This window comes from Anser anser, assembly GCF_964211835.1.
Source record: "Anser anser genome assembly, chromosome: 1".
NCBI classification, from domain to species: domain Eukaryota; kingdom Metazoa; phylum Chordata; class Aves; order Anseriformes; family Anatidae; genus Anser; species Anser anser.
In genome coordinates, this window is record NC_139720.1 from 127,099,959 (window position 1) to 127,122,611 (window position 22,653).

General features: G+C 39.8%; 1 protein-coding gene across 1 annotated transcript in view; it reads right to left on the reverse strand.

The window, feature by feature from the left end:
* Window positions 1-22,653, reverse strand: part of SMS (spermine synthase) — a 46,605-nt gene that overhangs the window by 11,811 nt on the left and 12,141 nt on the right. The window contains exons 2-9 of the mRNA XM_083832438.1: window positions 19,267-19,387; window positions 9,721-9,814; window positions 8,835-8,899; window positions 6,140-6,315; window positions 4,150-4,306; window positions 3,141-3,228; window positions 2,010-2,124; window positions 1,347-1,426 (exon numbers count right to left, since the gene is read on the reverse strand). Of these exons, the coding sequence (XP_083688564.1) occupies window positions 1,347-1,426; window positions 2,010-2,124; window positions 3,141-3,228; window positions 4,150-4,306; window positions 6,140-6,315; window positions 8,835-8,899; window positions 9,721-9,814; window positions 19,267-19,387 (896 nt within the window). The remainder of the gene's footprint in view (window positions 1-1,346; window positions 1,427-2,009; window positions 2,125-3,140; window positions 3,229-4,149; window positions 4,307-6,139; window positions 6,316-8,834; window positions 8,900-9,720; window positions 9,815-19,266; window positions 19,388-22,653) is intronic.

Sequence of the window (22,653 nt, forward strand, 5' to 3'; positions counted from 1 at the left end):
CTGCAAAATCTGACAGACAGCTGTCCACAGACATCCATTTTCATATCCACTACTAAAGACATATGTATAAAGAAATATACAGTTTCACTGTATATGTCACAGGTAGCGAAACTGCACCACGAGTGCTTGGTCTGTCTAAAAGATGTAGTCTCTTTTCAATACCAACACCTGTCCAGAGTATTTCCACTATTAACAATAAAAAAGCCATTAAGATTTACAGCATGATAGGACTGTTTTAGTTGTATCTTATTTCAACCACAAGATAATTTACCTCACCCACAAAACCACTGCATTTCAACATTAAGCACCACGGTAAAGTTGCCAAAAAAATACCCCTCGTTCTGTGACTCAAACTTCTCAAAAACCCATCCAATTTAAGAGCAAACCAATTCCTTTGCACACCTCTGACAGCTAGCTCTGACGGGAATGTTAAACGAGTGTTCAAATGCATAGTTTTAGCAGAGTTATTTCAGAGCTTAACGAGATATTTCAAAATACTGTACTTAGATGCTACACACTAGTTAAAGTACAGGCATGACACAAAAGAAATACAACTTCAGAGGCATTTCAGTCATCCGTCTGCTGGATGTTTGTCATGTTTCTGTGCAATTGCTCACAGCTTTGTGGCACTCTATATTCAGAATTACATTTAGAAAATATCTTCAGAGGAAAGCTTTACCACAATTACATTATACCTGAGGTGGCTATACTGTAGCAAGTATATAGGTTTTAAATTATATTTAAATGGAATTGGATTAGAAACTTGATACACAAAAAAAAACCTTATTTGAACTGTATAAAACATTTCATAAAACACCAACCATTATAACAAGTAGATTAAAACAAAATCTGCTTTCCAGAAGTCAAACCAGTGATTTGCATTAGAAGTGGATAGAAAGCAAGAAGAGAGTATTTACTCCCAACTGACTCATTTTCTCATCCCATTGCACCTATGTCAAATTCTTACACCTTTATGAATGACACAGATTTTCATATCTTACACTATACTACTGAAGATACTAGCTTAAAAACCATGTCTATCTTTAGGAAGTACACCTGCTCTGCTTTTCTGAGAACTGCTTACAACTAAAATAATATGCCTTGCTGATTCTTGAAATTATGTTTTTAAGTTCAAAGATGGATACTCTACAATTTCAGTTGAAAATGAAAAAAGACAAGTCAGTTTGGAAAGCCCAAATTTCATGCAAAAGTCCCAAACAAATTATTAAAAGGAAAAAAAAACCCAGCTAGCTATTAGATTTTAAGTTAGCTTTTTTCTTTTTTTTTTTTTTTTAAGTACCTAATTGCAATACATATACAGCAATACTTTACATTAGATATCATACCTGTGTGAAATATTTTCCATCTTGCTTCAGGACCTTCATTGAGAGGTCAAGAATCAACCGCAAAAATTCCCACGTGGAATCTGCGTATAGAGTATGATTAAAAAACAACCCACTCCCCATCACTGGCTTGTTTGCTATTATGCAGTCAAGAGTTGCAACATGTCTACCATTTCAAAAAAGTAGCTATCCTGCAGTTTTAAAACACAAAGAAACAAACCACCATGAAAAGAAAAACAATCAAACCCCACCCCATACACAACGGTAATGATGGTGGAATTGAGTATCTCTGGTTTTCTTCAGAATGATTACCCTATGTTTTTTCTTTATTTTTTTTTAATTAAAATTTTAATTAACTTGGAGGGTTGGGGAGTATGAGCTATTGGAATGTAAACTCCCCAAGAGTTACATGAGTTCATATAAGTGCCCAGTTTAGAATTTAGTTTTTAGAATAAAAACATTCTATGCACTTGTCAATTTTTTCTAATATTAAAGAAAAAAATCAAAAGGAACAAATGTGCTATTGTCATTCTCTGCCCCTCAGATTACTATTAAAAAAAGGAAGAATCAAAGTACTTTTTATGCAAATTGCCAAGTATTATGCAGTAGAGGGGCTGAAATGGAGAAAATATTCAGAAGTTTAAGAAGATAAATTAGAAAATTAACCTTCTTCAGGAGATGTGGAGATTGGAACAGCTGTCAGATCATTAATTACATAATCAAACATCCTTCCTTCTTTGGCATACCTCTTCAGTACGGGAATACAGTCTTCAATTAGAACCTAAAAGAATAAAGTACTGTAATCAGTCCCCAAAATACGCTAGAACTGACCAGGGAAAGAGAAAAAACATGAATACACAAAAAATAAGCAGGGAAAAAAAATACAAAATAAACTAAGCATTTAACTTCAGGCTCCATTTTCTACTTTTTACATCATGTAAAGAAAACAAATAGTTGCAGGAATTGTGAGAAGTGCAAGGCACCACAGGACTGAATTTCCTAGCTCTGACTGTTGGGTGACCACTGTTCTGAAGAACAGTGACATTTCAGTCCCCCAACACACTAGTAAAATGAGGTATTTGTATGAAGGACCACTGACTCATGCGAAGTAGCATGTGACCTCTCTTAACTTTCTGCATGCATTTTTAAACTCACACCTGTAAACTAGTGTTTATGAAAACCTTAAGGAGCAGTGATGAAAATGGAAAAAGGCTACCAGTGAAGATGTCGGATCACACCTGGGCCAGTTTGTAAGCTCTGTCAGATGTAACATGTAAAATCCTTAACCACAGGGCTGCATGCATTTATCTATTTATTAGTACACTAGGAATGTAATGGTAAGAAATTTTGTCTGCAAATTAAAAACAATTTTAAAAAAATGTATTACAAATTTAGATATTCTCAGTAGTGGAAGGAAACCTAACAATACACATTTCTTCTCCTTTTTGTCAATTTAAGAATTTATGTTTAACATTGCATCCTTACCATTATTTCCTCTTCATTTGAGAAGTTATGGCAATAAATATTCTCATATTTCATATTCCTTAAGGGATATAAATAATTATTTTAAAAGTGGAAACTGAAAGTATTTTGAAGCTAATGTGTACTTCCAATACAAACCCCACTGACAGCAATTAAAATTTAGAAATATCATTAAAAATGGAAACAAATCCTTCCCAAAATTAAGAAAAAAAATCGAAAGGCTTTTGCTCAAAAAAACTTTCCCACACCAGACTTCCAACCTAGAGGTAATTACATTTGAAGTATTACTTTCGATGAAAGCAAAGTAAAAATTACCTGATAGCACTCTCCTTTCAGATTGTCTAAGACATCTCCGCATGTTTTACGCATGTATTTTTTACACCCGTCAATCACCATTTGGTCAATGTTTGAAGATAGTTAAGGCATTCTACATTCCAGAAATAACACACGTAACAGTTTCCTTTTCTTCAGAAGTAAATTCTCAAAAAGGTGAAATTTACAAAGGGATAGTAAGATGTATATTTTAGCTACACATAACAGTAGCCAAACTTACATATTTGTCCCCAGTTCAGTTAGAGGTTCAAGAAGTGTGCTTTTTTTTTTTAAAAAAAAAAGTAGTATTTCTGGCTTCTTAGGTTACTATTACTGCTCAAGCTTGAAATTTGAACAATAGGATGGCAAAAAAAAAAAAAGCATAAAGCTAAAGTAGATTAAGACTACATTTTTAAAACAACCATTTTTGTTTCTAGCAAGGGGAGCCCAAAACCTAGGATGATCAACATTTCAAATGGCTAACAGTGGTTTATATTACAAACTATTTCAACTACAGAACGTTAAATAATTGGTTTATATCAGTATTTTTGAGACAGGGAAAGAGTTGGTCATTCCGCCAACAACACAATTCACCAAGCAATGACATTCCTATTGCTAACTTGCTTTGCTTCTAGGAATTTTTCTATAGCTTTCTTAAGAGAAAAAAAAAAAAAACATGAAGGCAAAAGCCGCTGGAGAAAAAAAGACTTGATGGACTTGTCTTCTGTGGTAACAAAACATATCAGTCTGATGACAGAAGTGTTCCTTTCCAGTCCTGTGTAAAGTGCTACTCAATAATTATTGTATTGGTTGGGAAGTTGAAAGCACACACATGATAGATGGAGAAAAATGTAGTGATTGTCTCTCTCTATGCTCACAAAATATAAATTTCAATTTAGACCCTATCACCTCATGCAAATTAGAGCCTGATGGTTGTGCTTAATGCTAAGATGTCAGAGAAAATGCAGCCCGCACAATGTTGAAAAGAACAATCAGTCATTTGTCAAAGGATATCTCTACCATAGTAACCATCTTTGGCTTCAGTTTGACTATCTCGTATAGTATACCCCCATCACCACCTCCTAGGATTAGCACTTCTTTGCCAGCATAGTTTTCCTTTCCACTGCCCATTATGGCTTGGGTATATGCCAGGTCGCTCTCTGCCAGATCTGAATGGAAGGAAGAGAAAGAGTTGGACAAAAGCATCTTTAATTCTTCTCATTAATACAGCTGATATCATGCAGACCCAGAGCATCTACACAAACAACCCAGCTCTCTGAGACACATATCAGGTACTACGGAGGCCAGTGATTTAACAGAGGTAATGAAACCATCCCATACAGGATTTCTGCAGTTCTTAATGAAAACCCAACAATGGCTACATCCGCATTAGCAAATACTATGTGCCAAGAGAAGCACATTTGCAGAGCAAAACAGTTGGTACTTAAGACTTGATGTCCATGCTTGACACACGTCCATGGGTTTTTACCTCAGAGTAGTGCAGCAAGAGACAATCAGGAGACTTCTGGAAGCACACTCTGGACCCTAACTAAAAAGACCAATGTAGGTGCACCCCTGTGGATCCCTGCGCAGAAGCATAAGCATGACCATTAATACCTAACTGCTGAAGGGCCCCAAAGCATGACTTCTGATGACTTGTTTGCCATTAGCTTCAAACCAGGCAATAACTTTCCTCAGCTGTAATAACAGATCTGAGCTACAAGAGCAAAGCAATGATGTGCTGCTGCACAAAACATACCCTAGTATTATGCCTGCCAATCAGCACTTAGTTTATAATTGCACAATAAAAGAATGACATAGAGCAATATTTTAAAATCCTATGGAAGGTAAATACGTAATGGCATACTTCCCTTTCTATGAGGCATGCTGTGACAGTGTTCAAATAAAACCTCATTTCCATATGAAGCTCAGACGAAAATTTCTGGCCAGAAGTATGGAATACCTAATTTGGCGATTCAGATACAATACTAACTGAATTAGAGAATACTTTGCTGATGACTTGAGTATTAACACTCGCAGCTGCCATCTGCACAGAATTCCGTAAGTCCCCTTGACAGCTGCAGAAAGCTAAATTGAATGCTTAGAGGTATTTCTGGTGATTTCAAAAAGCTACAGGCAAAATTCTTAATTACTCTGCTATTAGCCTCAAATTAGCTATCCTAACCTCAGACAGGAACAACCCCATCTACCTCAGTCAGTACTTTTCAACATAAATATTAAGGGACTTTACAAAACATACTCCTTTACACCTAGGTTTTCTAGTAAATAGCATCCTTACACAGTTTACAAGAACAGTAGCATATGTTCTCCAAGGTTCACTTTCAATCATACATAGATCAGCAGAGTACTACACAAAAAGAACCTCCCGTGAAGGTTGGGTCACCCTTTATTATTAACTGAGAGTTCAGCTGAGTGTTTTCGAGAAGAAAGAGGCAGAAGAAGTTCAACAACATAGCAGCTAAATGAGTTAAGATACAGCTGTTACGGTTGATCTCACCGAGAAGGTAATTCCATCATCAAAGTTAAAGAAGAGAGCAGCGGGATTACCCCGCACACACACACACCAGTTTCCACTTCTGGATACTCCTTGAGAATTCCATTGTGTTTTGAAGACGGATAATGTAGTTTGGTTTATTGTCAGAGAGGTTACTCAAGATGCTGCTCTTGCAACAAACAGGTAAAAGATCAAATGAATGAAGGGGTCAGTAAGCTGTGGTAGAGAACGCACTAACTTCAATTCTCCTGTGCTACTTTCCACAGCAAGAAAGAAACTTTGGAAAAAGAAAAAAAGATCTTGTTTGTACTCTGGATTTTACATCTGGTCAGCATTTGTAATTTAAATGCATAGATGTACATGCATATATGAAGCTTCCTATATCAGAACCATGACCCTCAGTAATCTGTTAAAACTGTGACAAAGCAACAGAGAAAACGTTTCCTATTAGTTCACGCCAAAGATCCTCCAGTGAGACAGTACTTACTAACATCCCCACTGAGGATAAGAATATTCCCAAACTGTTTTGAATGTAGAATTTTAATATTCTGAAAAGGTGAATCTTCATCATAAACAACTTCATCTATGTCATACTCCACCAAGCGTCCATCAGCTGTGGGCCAATACCTATCAATGGCACCTCCTCTCAAAATGGCTGGCAATCTGCAAAAAAATAAGAAGGAGAAGAGGAATCGCAGAACATTTGATAATGTTTCTCTATTTCTTTTTAACAACCTGTGGATTATACTTAATAAATAGAAAGTATCTACAAGAGTAAACGAGGATTTGTAAGATCAAATGCTCAAGGAATTTAAGAAACCTATTAGACATGTTAAATATACGTAACTTGCTAATGCACCGATGAAATATCAGTGGTCATTCTTTATGTACAACAAAGTTCACAATGTGCATATGAATGTACCTCTACCCTACGAGAGGGGATTTACTTATCACAGTAGCTTCTGCAGAATAATCAGTGCACAACTAGTAATTGATACAATACAAAAGCATAATTCTGACAAAAAAACAATGACAAAACGTCTTTCCACCTTCAGCTCAGCTAAGAATGCTATTTCTTTGAAATTAGAGAGCCTCACCATTCTAAAGTTGTAATGAGAGACATTTTAAATGCATATGCATACACAGAAGTGAACTACTACAGTGTTTCAAACTGAGCCAAGTCTGCAGTGTTTAAGCACAATCCTTGATATCCACATATGTAAAATCTCAACTGATAGTTTGTATTACTTTTTTTATGTGGTTCAAGCACCTGGGCAAGCAGGCTGTTTTGTTTTTTCTTTTTAATTCCAATACAAGTATTATTCAAATCAGTATTACACCTGAAGACAAAATACACTTGAAATGCAAGCAACTGATCAAACTGATTGAATTCCACTTTATGCAAAACATGCAGGCATGCAGTTCATCAAATGTCCCGCACATACACTCCAGAAATTTAAGTTTTTTCCAGGTGAGGGTGCAGGAGAAAACCAGACAGACAAGCTTCCTGCAAATTCACTAGTGATTGTCAATGAACGTATAAGAAATATTTTGTACCCTCACTAAACCACACGATGGCAGCACATGCTGACAACAAGAGCTTCTATTCACAAGGTCAAGGAAAAAGGCAGAAATGATTTGCAGCAGCAGTAATTCCAGTAGAGCTGATGTGTGAAGCAAACACCAGAAGAATGCAAAGCAAATTTAAAAAAAGTTGAGGCATGTGTTACAAGATCCATTCCATATCCATTGTTCTAAGAGGTTCATCTTCCTATACTAAGGTAACCACATGAATCTAGATCACCTCAGACTTTTTCCTGACCCATGTTTAACAAGTTCCTATCGCAGGGATTCCACAAACTCCTAACATAGTATTTCAGCATTAAAATGTCCTCCAAGAAAGTGTTTCCTTCATACACACATACACAAAATGATTTGCATTTGCACACTGTGCTCCAGGTTAAGGCTTTACCAGGACAAAGTAAAGCAAAGCAACTACCTCTCTGTGTTTTACACACAATGCGAAATATAATATGCAATGTATAGCAACACTTTCAAATCACTATCACTTTAAATGTAGTCTCCTATAACCTTCAGAATCATCTTCTGCAGCACTGCTTAGTTGTTCTCCCATTTTGTAGTTTGCTTCTTGTCTTTAAGGTATATCTTGTTGATTTTACACTGCTGCATCACCTAGTAAGTTCATGTCTACGGCAAATGCTCCCTCTGCTCCAAGGTGCTAGTCACTGTGAAGACACTGAAGTGAGCTGTGCCCTTTCCAGACCCCTGGGGAACACTGGTGTGAACGTTTTCTCCGCACTAGTCAAAAACCCACTGTTAACAATCCCCTCAGTTTGATATATAATCTTGTATTTAAGCAAACCAAACTGAGGGAAGATTGCAAAGCACAACATGTTATTATCTTCCTTCAGTGACACATACAAAAAATTGCTACAAAGCATTTGTATCTTCTTGGAGGGCCACAAGCACAGATGTACATTCCCACTGGGGCTTTGGCTGCCCGTACTCAAGGCCATCTCCGTGGGGTAAAGCTGGCTAACCCTGCTCCGGCTGCTGGGACAGACCCATGTGTGACAGAGCTGTGGAAGGGCCTCCTCCACACGCCAGGGGCCTGCACTTCAGCTCTGGCCCCTGCCCTTGCCATGCTGCAGCTAGGCCTGGGCCTGCCCACATCTTTTGCCATTCCTGACACGCAGCTTGGCCACGGAGCTGCGTCAGCACCCTGGCCCTGCCTGGCAGCCACAGGGCTGTGACTGGCCCTGGCCATCACCTGCCCTGCTTGGCCTGTTCAGGAGCTGTGGAACGGGGCCTGGTAACGTCCATGCCTGTCGTGCTGCCACCCTCGGCTCCCCAGCTCTTCCAGAGCAACCTGCTCTTGCTTTCTGTTTGCCTTTTCTCACACCGCTTCATACAACTGTTGTGGAAAATAGTAAAAGAAATAATCCTTGCCCGAAGTAACAACACTGAAGATCAAGCTTAACATAATGAGAAACCTGACAGCATCTTCAATAAAACAATTTTAAAATATTAGGAGAAAAAATATGCACAAATTCTTACTTCAGGCTACTTATTCACAGCTGTATAGCAAACTATAATTTGTTTATTATCTTTAGCAACTAAGCAACCAAGAGACACATATGGAAATATACATGTGAACTTACCGTTTTACCCTTTTTATGTTGCCATGAAATAATTCTTTCATTCTTTCTTCTACTTTGTCTAGAAGCTGAAAAAATAGCAAATGAGAGGTGGAATTTATAGAAGTGATCACTTGATGTAAAACATCTGTTAAATGAGACTAGTTGGAAGGCAATAAAAAGCAGCACCTGCAGTAAAAGATTTTGCAATATAACATTAGAAGTCCATGAATAATTAGCCTTAGCTAATTGCCTTAGCTTCATTACTAGCAAGAATGTGCATACCATAGCAGCTGTCATCATTATATTTAACTGTCCTCCACGTTAACAGCCAGACCTTTAAGATGCAACCCAAAGGGGGAGCACAAGAATCCTGGAAGGTTTCATTATCCCCAAATATCTCAGCTCTGAAGCTTTCATGTTGGATAAGAAGAAATGATTTCTCCCTGGGGAAGAAGTTTTAAAATAAAGGCTCACCATTTCCTACATTAGAGAAGGAAATCCTACACTAGTACACCACGTTGTGGGTTAAGCATCCCTTCTCTCTCACTGCCCTGAGTACAGGAAAGGAACTGAGCCCGAACTGAGCCCTAACTGAGGCTGTTAGGTCTTTACAACTTTCACAGCAAAGAATTTGAGACTCAGGACATGCACGTGCGCGTGAGTGGTCATATTCATATAGCACTACTATTCCTTGTCTGTAAGCACTAGGTTTGAACAAACTTAGATATTTTAAAACATTTTATGAAGATATAGATATAGATTAGATCTATTAATCTAGATATAGATTAGATATAATTAGATTAATCTAGATATATATTAGATCTATTAATCTAGATATAGATTTTGATAGACCTGGAGAAGAGAAGTGGCTGCCTATGCAGTTTGGTAAGCATAGTAAGGTTCATACCCGATCAGTTTCCTCTCTTCCTTTTGTTTGATCATTGTAGCTCTGCAGATCCACCAACACTAATCCATGAGGGTAAATTCTCAAATTGGCAAAACTACAAGACAAGGAGAGACAGTGATGATGATTTTGTTTACTAACAAAAACGACAGGGAGAAAAGAAAGTTTGAAGTGACTTGTATTAAATTAAGAATGACCATTTCCAGCGGTTTGTCAGCTGCTGATAGTTCCAGCTCCATTCTTCCTCTAGAAGTCACTAAGCAGTAAATGGAAAGTTTCAAGGGCATGCCGATTACTACATAACTAATCAGCAGGCAGCAAGTTAATGAACATGGTGTTTAAACCAGAACAGCCGCTACATGAGGGGGAAGTACACTGACTACTGCCCTCAGCTCTTTGAATAAGGCCTGCTTGGGCAAGTGGGGCTTTCTTTAAAATTGAAAACAAAGCTCAAGAAAATAACTGGGAATGTTCCCTCCCCTCTACCTTCCTTCTCATTTTTTGGTGTCTTTTTTAAAAATTTATAGCAATTGCTCACAGAGACACTGTTGACATTCAAAGCTGAATAAAAACGTACACACCAGAAACAATAAACCTCCTGAAGCAAGCATGGCTTTGACTGACAAATTGCAGCAGCAAATCCTCATTGATGAGTGCAGATGCAAGCACAGACAAAACTAATGCTGTATGCTGTGTTTTTTACAGCAACCAATAACTTGGAAGTCCTTCTGGAACTTGCAACGAACAAAAGATAAGTACTTATGGGAAGGACACATGAAAACAGAAACAGAAACTATATCCTTCTCAGTCCTGGGGAGGGGAGAAGACAAAAAGAAACAGAAAGGCTACAAGTACACAAAGGAAGTAAAGGGACGGGAGGCACACACTGAAGTAAAGAGGACAGAGGAGGGGATGGGAACAGTAAGAGCGGAGCAAAGAAAGAAGGGTATTGAGGGATGGAGGCTCATTAGCACAACACTGAGAAACTCCAGGTAAAGCTACAGACACTTCTCTGAATGCCCCTTTATTTGCATGTCTGCTCCTATCACCCCACTCAGTCTCAAAGGCAAATAACAAACCAACTCCTTCTTCTGTTAAGGCAAAAAGTTCGGATGACCTCCTCCCCCCCCTCCACCATTCCCGTCTTTTATTTGGCGTTTCCACAGCTTCTTTATTAAACTGTGAGCCCCAAAGCCTACACCACTTCTCATGTGTTAGTGGGAGCTTTGGGCAGCAAACACAACCACAGCTGCAGCCAGACAAGAAATTCGTAACATTCTGTAGGTGTTACCTGAAGATTACAATTTTTTTGGTAACTGCAAAGTGATCAAATGATGAAACTGCCTGAAGTGACGCAAGAATAAAAGCACACTCACTGCACCGCTGAAGGACACAACTGGCTTTGGATATCAGTGAACTGTATCTGTGGTTTGTTCAAAGGTAACAGATGAACGAGGGTGCCACACACTTCTCTTTGAAAGACAAGCCTGAGAAGTCTCTGACTTTCCTCCAGATTTTACGTATAGGTCTTGCCTACAGAAACGTATTTCTATACGGTACACACACTTCCACCATGATTTCCCAGCCTAACTACCTGCATATTGGCACCAACTTTTAGTGACCTTACCTACATTTCAGCACTTGTCCACTAGGTGTCTTCCCCACAAGTATTTTTAATTAGGCACTAGAAAACGCCTGTTCTGCAATGGCCATTAAACTAAACCACCGAATAACCATAAAGTATGTACTCCCCCCAAGAAACTTTCCCCTTGCTCTGGTGAAAATCCTACCATCTATACTCAATGCACACAGCGCGCAAGTATCCAGCTGGTATGTCTCAGTGAAGTAGGACAATTTTTTAAATGAATGCTTCCCTTGAGAAGTCCATCTACCTAGTCCATCCACTGTGTTTCCCATTTTATCCATTCCTATCTGGTAAATTCCGTCTACTTCCAGAGGTGCTCCTCAAAATTACTTCCTAATAGCCCAAAAAAACCTGGGACAACTTCTGAGCTATAAATTCTTGCTCAGCCTTTAAGAGCATGCGATGAAGGAGTTGTCCTTGCAAGAATAAGGTTACAGTTCATGTGTATTTCCTGCAACACACAGAGGGCGCTAAGCAAAACTGGAGAAGCGAGCAGAGAGCACGGGTGACTCCAGAGGGTTCTGGATACAACCACTCACAGCTTCTGGGGAAGCCAAGAGAGCTGCTCCATGCCCTCAGAACTGTGGCACTAGGGACAGATGGGTCCTTACAGCTCATTAGATGGCACTGCTATTAAGCCTTCTGAATCTGGCACGATACCAGAAAGCTTCACACTGCTGGAAAAATCTTTCTACTAGTCTATTTCCATACTTCAGGGGTTGCTATTTACACAAACAAAAGCAACAAGCCAATAACAAATTTCTTGTCCCATGACTTGAGTTCCCTTTCCTAAAAAAAAATCAAAAAAAATCACATGGTTGTTATAAGATTTGACAGTTGGCATTGTCTTAACTTCCCCTGTGCCTGCGTGAAAAGTTTCCTCAGTATGTAATATTACTGGCTGTTTTGGGGTCTTTTTTGAGGGGTAGGAGGCAAGGAGAGGCAGAGAGGAGGGTTGCCCTAAAAAGCACACCTGCACACCTTCTGACTTATCCTGTATGATAGCATGAGGGTGCAGAGACAAAAATGCTGCAGAACCATCAATTCATTGGGTCCAACTGTTACTTCTACTGAAAGAATGGGGTCCTGACACCTTGAAAGTAGAGACAGAAGGCAGAGAGCAGACTAGAGCAGTGCAGTGGTCAGTAATTCAAGTTCTGAAAGTCCGGCTGATAATCTCTGCCCTCACACAGTAAATTTATGTTGAACAACCTGGAATTAAATTTGAGAACCCTCAAAGGAACTGATACATATCCAGGTTGGTTATAGATTTGTTAGAAATCACCTGGCTGGAAATCCAATGCCCAAAGTAAGTTCAAAAGCCAGTAGGGACTAAAACACACCATCATTAAACAGTGCAAGCGTGCATTCAGAAAAGTGACCAGATCAGTGGTATTAAGGCAGTACCAGCAGGCCAAGGCTGAACCCACAGACTTCCTAGCTTAAGTCAGCAGACAGCAAAGGCTACTTTAGCTTTTGTTACAATTGTCTACTGAGCGAAATGTGTGAACGAAGGCTTTCAGCAGCACCTCTTATGATAATACTGGGGGACATAATGTCAAAGAACCATGATAATAAAGTTTCAGTTTCCTACCCATAAAAATATAGCAAAGATTACTTCACAATCCAAATGATAAATGAGCTGCAAAAATTCACGTTTACATCACAAGAATTCCCTCCTGCTTCTTGTTTCACAGAAAAAAAAATAACTCCCAGTTTTGAAATAAAATACCTACCACCTTTGGTGTGTGCTTGCATGTACTGTCATAAAAGCAGTGAGGAAAAAGCCAAAAATAAGGAGGGATCCTCTCCTTTCCATTGGGAAAGGAAATCTGCACATGAAAAGCAGCCCTCACTGTAACAAGGTTCTACTGTTGCATCTCCATATGTCTTCTACAGCGGTACCCGGGCTTTTTGTGCTTGCATGCAAACCCATCATGATTACAGAAACACTTTTACTGGGTCTTCACAGTACTGGATCTTGCCACCCACAACAACTGGGAACATCACATGTTAAGAAATACTACATTGCTACGTTTGCACAAATTAAGAAATAATTGTTTTAAACAAGAAAGGTTTTGGACAAACGTCTGAACTTAAAAAGAAGTAGAAGCAGGGAAATCAAACTATTTTAAGCCAAAATGTATGCCCTGCCTTAGCTCCTTGTATCGAGGAGTAGGACATGCTGCAATCCTACATATTTGGGAAAGGATTTTTTTTTCCCTAGGAATCAAAACTGGATAAACAGACTGGTACCTAGAGCAGTCCTCTTCATTCCGTCAAAGCTTTTATCTGCTGAAAGACTAACTTGAAGTCCTGACATAATAGTTCAAGTATTTGAAGAATAACTTGCCAAGAAAGTTGCCACCTGTCAAATTAGTCATGAGGGAGGAAATGAAAACCTGTTTATACTAGGAAATTCCAAAACCAAAAAAAAAAAAAAAATTACTATCTTAATAAAGCCTACTTTTTTGTTGTTGTTAAATGCTCTTCATTTTAATTACTAAGTACTTAAGGGACCTTAAGGAACTAAGCAACCAGTTTTTCACTGCACGACTATTCTTGTTCTCTTTTTACAAAAGGAAATTAACGCAATGAAAGCTCTCATAGTTCTAAACTGTTGCTGATTCCTAGCAACTGCTTCCGACTCTTCGGCCCATTTTTGCACTCTGGCTAATTCAATCAATAAACCACAACATTTTCAACTGACACAGCGCTGAGGAATGCCCATCCTGCTCCTTTGAAGTATGCTGACTAGCATACAGTGGTTAGCAAAACACTAAGGTGGGAAACAAAAAAGTGAAAATGCTCATCCCTCCCATCGTGGTGTTAACATATTCAATATCGTCATCTCAGTGACAAAAAAAAAACACCTTCAACTGGCTAAATCCTGCACTGCTGCAAACAGTGAAGTCGAATGCCGGTAGGATTACATTTCTCTACACAAGAATTCAGACAGAATAGAGAAGCTTAAGATAGATGCACAAATACGAGAGGTCAAAGCCTTTGAAAACACAATCTTGTACCGTAGAAACACTGGCTCTAGATTTCCCATTTTGTGAGTTTTTAAAGAGCTTTTAGGCAGAACATGACATAAGAGGGATCAGGGAAGCATTAGAGTGGATGGATGTGGGTGAGGAAGACTGAAGAACAATACAGAGAAAAATCCTAATAGCTGTACATGTACACAGAAGAGTACTCATTTATGAGCAGTGAGGCTACCACAATACAGTATCAGCTTCAATGATCTTCTAACTTCGGCTTTTATTTTTTTAAACCTTAAGATGTAACAGGCCCTGTAACTCTGTACCATAAAGTACTATGTACATTAGGCAAAATGAAGACTTCACATAGGTTTTTTTTTAAACTGTCCAGTCCAAACTCGAGCAACACTTCTATGAAAGCAGGCTATTTAAGGGGCCCGTAAAAAGGTGTATGCAGTTTTTGCCAGTGTTCTGAAAACATACATCTCAGGAAAACAAAACTGCTGAGGTCCCTGAGCTCACAGAACAGTAGCTAGTACATGCTACCATTCCCCAGTGCAGCACTTGCTCACTGGAGCTGGCAAAGCACAGAAAAGCTCATTCATTCACTACAGACAATGACTTGATTGGCTGAAGTGAGAGATTTCCTGCCCAGCTCTGGAGCGTGAACGGATATTTCATTCATACTTGTGTTTGACAACCTGATTAGTAAAATATTTTCAGTTGAACTTCCTTTGATTAGTTTGCTCTGCATGTTTTCATCCCCTCTCTCCCTCCCCAAGAGTACATCACTAAGCTAATGGACCAGGTAAAGTTGCCAAACATGACTTTTGCTTACTTAACTTCAGACAAAGAACAACATGGAGCTGTTGCTTTGGTAATGACAACAGGAAAGCATGGCTTAATCCCTAAATCAGCTCCAATCCATTCAACAACTGCAGCCCTCCACAGAGCTGTTCACACACAGTATCTTTGTCAAAGTTTTGTCAACAGCCAGGCCTACAATTTAACAACCTGTGACACAGGGCACCCTACAGGCTATTGGGGTTATCTGCACAGGCTTCAGATAGTAATATATGGCTAAGCAACATCTACAATCTCAACTCAAACATTTGCTTTACTTAGGATTAGTACCCAGCTTGTTATAACAGCTGTGCATCTATCTTGCAGGGGCTCAGACATCTTCGGCTGGTTTGAAAACGTGTTTGTGTGTGCATACTCACAAAACCCCAACTCCCATACAGCACTGACTAATGCATCTGTTATCTGTGAGCTAGCTAGTCCCCCTCCACTTGTTGTGGAGGTTTTCTAACCAGCCATATCCACCATGCCTACCAGAAAAGTGCATGTCAGAACTGTGACTTCAGACATGGTACCTCATCATAATTTTTGTTCTGCTTTTCCACTACAAACTACTTAATTTCCAGGAGTACTCTGTTTTGGAGGGAAGGAAAGCCTCTACTCCCATGTTAATTTCTCACTAGTTGTACCAGATACTGTTTTCTCTTGTTTTTGACTAGCATAAAAAAGCTTACAATAGTTTCAGGTCTCCAAATTAAAAAGCAGACAAAATCACTAGTACTGAAACAAAGTCCATTTGTTTAGCATCATTTGGTTAGCATCAAAGCTTCGGTATGTGTGCCCGTACCAATTCATTTCGCCCTTTGTGAAACTGTCAATTGGCTTGTGTTTTTGACCTGTCAAGGTTCCTGGCTTGTATTTACACCCTCACTTGTTTCAGTTAACTCTAACTGCATCACATGACATTAACAGAAATAGGCTGTTTGAGACTGCCACAGAAAAAGTATACACCATTTCCATGAGGGAACTAAAACCACATGGGTCAAGGAAACAGAACTGCTGAGGTCCCAAACCTCAGAGAGTGCTCCTGCCTGTGTTACTGTATGAAAGTCAGTGTTTGTTCAATAGGACTGGCAAAGCATAGGAAAAAGTGCTTTCATGCCCCTACAGACAATGAGTTAACTAGCTAAAATGTGTAACTTCTAGGGAAAGTAAGTCTAGAATACAGCATAGTCCAGATTGCATTTAATATACCAGAAGAAAGCAATAACCACTCTTTATTAGTTTACATTTAGCATTGCACTAGAGAAAACTTCACATTTCAAGTGGCTATCTTCTCTTTAGGAGCTCTTCTGCACAGTGTTGTTCTTCCTTCTTCAGTTTTGAGAGGCTGCCTCACAAAATTCAATACCTTATGTTCAGGATGATCTCTTGGATTACTCATCTGGAAATAGCCAAGCCTCTAAGACCTGTGCTATATGAAAATAAGTTCTCGAAGTTCTAAAAATCAGTGTTAAGCATCTTCATTAGGAAATATACTTTTGAACTGACAACATTTGTACCCAATTTAACATTAAGCTCATAATAGTCATTTGATATGCAAACCAAACCCAACTAAAACTTTAACAATCATTTCCATTGGAGAACCCATATACATTTTGGATTAGTGTATTCTGTGCTCCACTGTATGTATCACAAGGGAGAACAATTAAAGGCAAGTTTGTTGCACCTGCATATTTATAGGGAGAAGGGGCAAATTCTATATGTGACTGCTAAAACCAACATGTTGAATGGGGACTGGCAGAGCAAGTCAGCCTATATACAATTCAGGAAAGAAAAGCAGTGCTACAGTAGAAGAAAATCTTTTCATGTCTTACTTGGACACCTTAGTATTTACAGTATCTGAAGTGACAAGGGCTCTCAAGTCACTGGATAAGTATGTTGTATCATGAAGTTGACTGTATGCATTGCATGCCCTGAAGCTCGGCATGAGGGGTGTACAAGAGAGAAAAATGATACTTGATACAACTACATGACAGAAGCAGCTCAAACTGTAGAGCTTCATTGACATTGTCTTTTGGGAGTAGTCTCTGGGATAAAACTAGCCTCAGGATCCTGCCAGCTTTTTCATGGACAAGCTGTTGGTGTAGCCCTAAAAAAGTCCAAGAAGCAAGCCAGGAGTCCACAACAGCATGGATGTCTGAGGGACTGCGATTGCTCCCCAGCTCTTTTACTTAGCACAGTAAACAATACCAAGGGTTATCTAGAACCAAGACAACATAACAAACCATCCCTTTTTTCACTACAGGGAGGCCACTAGGCCCATCTCCCCATCTTCATCTTCTCACAGTAATAAGAGCATAGCCAACTACCCTCTGGTGCAAAAGCTTAAAGTTGCATTTGGCAACAGTAAAAAGCTAGATGATTCAAGAAGCACTGCTGCTGGCAAGCACCTGATAACAGTACAAAACACGGGGAAGAATCTGCTTAGAAGTTGCTATGAGTGGTTCAATCAGTAAAGCTCATGTATTCCATGTGGTTTTCAAGAAACGGCATCCTGTTTTCCCCAGTCCTTTCCCCTGATTCCCCTGTAGTAATCTACTTGAGAAATGAGAAAAGTTCTGAAAAGCTTCTAGAGAACTGAGCATAGGTAGCTTTTCTTTATTTATTCAATCTCCCCAATACACTGAAATCCCAAGCTCATACTCAGAGCAACAATGATATACCACAAGGGCTATGCTTTACCACAGAAAATGTTAAGTTGACCAACTTTTTTCTGTTGCCAAGAGCACACTACACCAATGCTCAGTTTTTTTTTCCCCAGTGAATCGTCATAAAGAAGCTGTTAAAGTATGGACTGGATCAGCAGACAGTGAGGTGGATCAAAAGCTGTCTGAATGGCTAGAACCAGAGGGTGGTGGTCAGTGGTGCAATGTGTAGTCGGAAGCCAGTAACAAGTGGAGTACCACAGGGGCTGGGGGGGTGTCAATACTGGGTCTCTTCCAGTTTAACATATTTATTAACAATCTCAACAATTCAGGTAGAGCACACCCTCAGTAAATTTGTGGATGGCATGAAACTGAAGGGAGTGGCTGACTCACCAGAGGGCCACAGTGCCATCCAGAGGGACATAGACAGGCTGGACACATGGGCTGACAATCTCACAAAGTTCAACAAGAAATGCAGAGTCTGGCATCCAGGGAGGAACAACCACAGGGACCAGTACATGCTGGTGGCCACCCAGCTGGAAAGCAGCCCTGCAGAAAAGAACCTGGGGGCCCTACTGGACACCAAGCTGAATATGAGTCAGCAATGCGCCCTTGCTGCAAAGAAGGCTAACAGTGTCCTGAGCTGCATTAGGTAAAGTAACCAACAAACCAACAACCAAAAACACCAACAGGTCAGGAGAAGTGCTCCTTCCACTCTATTCAGCATTTGTAAGGATGCACCTGGAGTACTACCTACAGTTCTGGGCTACTCAGTACAAGAGGGACATGGGCATATTGGAGAATCCAACAGAGGGTGACAAAGATGAGGAGACTGAAGCACCTATGAGGAGAAGCTGAGAGAACTGGGACTGTTCAGCCTGGAGACAAGGAGGCTTGGGGGGGAGGTACGGGGAAACTCAGTGTCCATAAATACCTGAAGGGAGGATACAAAGAGGATGGAGGCAGGCTCTTTTCAGTGGTACCTAGTGCCAGAGTCACTAGAGGCAATGGGCACAAGCTGAAGCACAAGACATTACCTCTGCACATCAGGAAGCACTCAACTGTACAGGTCACCAAACAAGGACAGGTTGCCCAGAGAGGCTGGTGAGGTTCCAGGTTGTGGAGGTTCCCTCTCTGGAAATACTCAAAAGCCACCTGGGCATAGCACTGGGCAGCCTGCTCAGGGTGCCCCTGCTTGGGCAGGGGGCTGGACCAATTTAACTGCTGACAGCCATATCACAAGATGACATGGACAAGATTCTCAGCAGTACTCTGCTTTATTTTAGTCACTTCATACACAAAGATGGTAAAAACAGTTTGCCCTGCCAGCACCCTGCAATATGATATATACAGGGAGAAAAATATTTGTAAGGAGGACAGATAGGAAGTTTATAGGGAGAAAAAAACTCACCTGCCATTTTTTTGGATGTAGGTTGCTAAATAACCATGATCTTCCCAGTTATGAACTGTTTCTGTCATTCCCTGCTCCTGAAAAACGGGCTGTAGAGCTTTAAGAACGGCATTGCAATCAGCTGCAAGATAGAAAAAAAGTCGATAAAGATTTTCCACATCAACCATTTTTTCTTTTTTAAGAAAACTGAACAGTTTTTTTGCTGGCAGCCTGGAGTATTTCTTTGAGCTGTGTGAACAATAGCTTTCAGGTTTACAGTTGATCTTGTGCAAGGTTGAAAAAAACCTTATTATGTACCTTTCAACTCCTGTGCCTCTCCACCTCCCTAACCCATTAAGTTATTTTCCAGTTGATGGAGATTCCAACAAAATTCTTTTAACGCAGTCTTTGTCTCTGAGCAGAAAGGTCTACAACTGGTCTACAACTGACATAATGAGTACTTTTACTATGTCTGTTATTGGTCACCAACTTTACCACAATCCAAGCCAGGCCTTATACATATAATTACTTCTGTTATGAAGAAAAAACACACACCCCAAAACCAAAAATAAACAATCCCACAAATAAACCCCAACACTGAGAAGACGTTTGGTAATTTCCTTGGCTTAAAGCACTGAAAACAAAACAGGGCAAGCTGCCCTGCCCAGACAGTGGTCATTTTCCCTTCCGTCCCTTTGTCAACTGAAGACTCATTTCCAAGTGGAGAGGAAAGTCAAGAGTTCTCAATACCACACACAGCTGAATCTCATCCCGCAGTAGTATGAAAAGTAACTGCCAGTATACAGTAACATGGAAGCAAAGATGCTTTTGTTTCCACCTTGACATATGTCAAAGCATAAAATTTCTTTCCTGGGGAAATGACCCAGAAGACTCTTAATGCATTTTAGTGTGGGAACAGTAGTATCAATAAGATGCACGAAATTCCAGAATTTACTGGATATTAAGTGCCTGCTAAGTTTAAGTGTTTCTGGGATCATTTCTTTGAAAATTGATTTAGCTTCCAACAGTGACTTCGAAAAGCTACAGAATGAAGGAGAACAAAGTTCATGCTGCCACTTCAACAGCACCTACTTCAGCATACACCAATCTTCAACTTAATAACCAATTGCCGGGATTTGGTTTGTGAGCCATTCTCACCAAGAAGTGGTCAGGCCATTCTGACAGATGCCCATCCATGTCACAAATAGAGCAGGAGCCCAAGGAAGGAAAGTCCTTTTTCCAACACCTAGGACAAAGCAGACTCCCAGATGAAGTCTTCAAAATGCTATGGAAAAGTACTCTTGCCCAGAAGTGCACAAAAATCCAACTGGAAATAACCAAAGAAATCTCCAAAAGCAAGCTGAAACTTTGTCCATGCAGATACTTCCGTCAGTATGCTAACTTCAGAAGTGTCAGGTTTAGCATAAAACTATTTTAGTCCTAATAAAGATTTGGAAGAGAATTTTGAGGTCCATTCGAACAAGCATCCCAAGAACAAGTCATAAGACTTGCCAGTTGATATGGGAATTGACTACATGAGTTAATCAACGATTCTGGTAAAGCTGCACCTACCAGAACTAGAACAAAACTAGCAAGACACTCACACCAGCAAGTGTCTGTGAAGGCCTGTGCACTATTAAGCTATAAGACGTCCCAGTGAGGCAAGTATAATCATTTTTGTTTCACATACATACAAGACTAGGCTATTACAGTCATGCAATTTGGTAAGGATCTAGAATTACTCACAGAAGTCACCTGGCACAGCCACTTGGATGCAGTTTATAACTAAATGCTTCCAGTCATGACGCATTGTTCCCCCCGCCCATCTATTCAAGAGCTATTCTATGGTAATCATTGTTTTATTCCCTGCTCCCAAATGCATATACCTTGAAAACCAGTAAGCATAGCCTGCAGACACAATCAGCAATAGCTTCCAAGATGTTTCTGATTTGTACAAGCTTCAAGCAAAAGAAAAACATACCAAGTCATGTAAAATTTTTCTCATCTAGCATAAGCAGACAACTCCAGTCAACTAAACTCAGTTTGATAACTTGAAGCCTATGTTTACCCATCTGTAAAGCCTGCAATTACCCCTGTATGTTTTAAACCAGAAAGACTGAAATAGGGGAAAAAAGCATTTATTTTAATTTTCTCTATGCAAAGAGAAGAGCCCAGTTCCCCAATATCTTGTGAAGAACACTTATTACGTGTGGAAAGACCCTGCTTCTTATTGCTGATATTGCCTAACTTCATGTTCCAAGATATTTACCTTCCATCTTCTACATCTCACTCATTAACTCTCCACATTGTAATTTTGTAATTTATTGTTAATTAGAATAAAAAACAAGTTCTGTTCAACAGCAGTGAATAATTTAATTGCTGCCACGCTGCAGCACCTCTTCCTCAGTCAGTAGGAAGCACTGTTGATGATTTTGAGCCTAATGGACAGAACACCCACAAGGTCCACTATCAATACGAACGTTTTTCTCCCCTATGCTGCTGTAAAATCCACATTATTTGTACCAGTAAGTTTTTGTACTTGCACAATTCAACTTTAAACTTCCAGTTTCCAGCACTCATCAGCCCCCTTATTTTGGGGAAGACAGGAGCAGCTGCTTCAAGGCTAATATATTGACAAAACTTTTTGGCACTTTAGACATGTGGTCCCTCTCCTTGCTTGCCATTTGCTTCCTTTCACTACTCCTTTATTTTCTGCCTCATCTTTTGAGAAACCCACACTCCTTTCCTTCCCTCAGTTATGTCATTACCAAAGTAATGCTGTTGGACAATAATGCTGTTTATGTTTGTCATACCCTTCCAGACCAGTAAATCAGCATGAAACCCACTCTGAATTGGTATGCAACTAACTCCCAAACCACTTCACTTCTGCAGCTCTTGCAAGACATTGAAGAAATAAGATGGAAAGGTAGTTCCCTGGAAGAACTGAAGTGTTCCTATCACATTTAGCCTACCACTTCCAACAACTTCAGCGACTGCTATTGGGTGCGCCTTGGCAGAGACCGTAGGATAAGTCATCACAGATACTTTTCTACTCCATGAAGATACCAATCCCTCAACTAGCTGCTCGCTCATCACTCTACAACACATTTCTTTGCTAAGCAGCCAGGCAAGAGATTGACTGCACTCTTTCTATTATGCGATTAGTTTCAGGAAATTAAAATAACAATGCATACTTTCATCAGTCTCCCTTTCGTTATACCACACAAGGTTTGCCTCGGAGGGCTAATTAGTTCTGTGAAGTTGGGAGACTCCTTTGAAGGCATCAGTGGTTGCTTGAAGGCATCACGAAGATTCAGGAATCTCAAGATCTCACCCAAATCCCCTTGCCACCACCTCACTCCAAGCTCAGATATGCTATGTCAAGTGTTGATAGATGAAAAGGGCAAT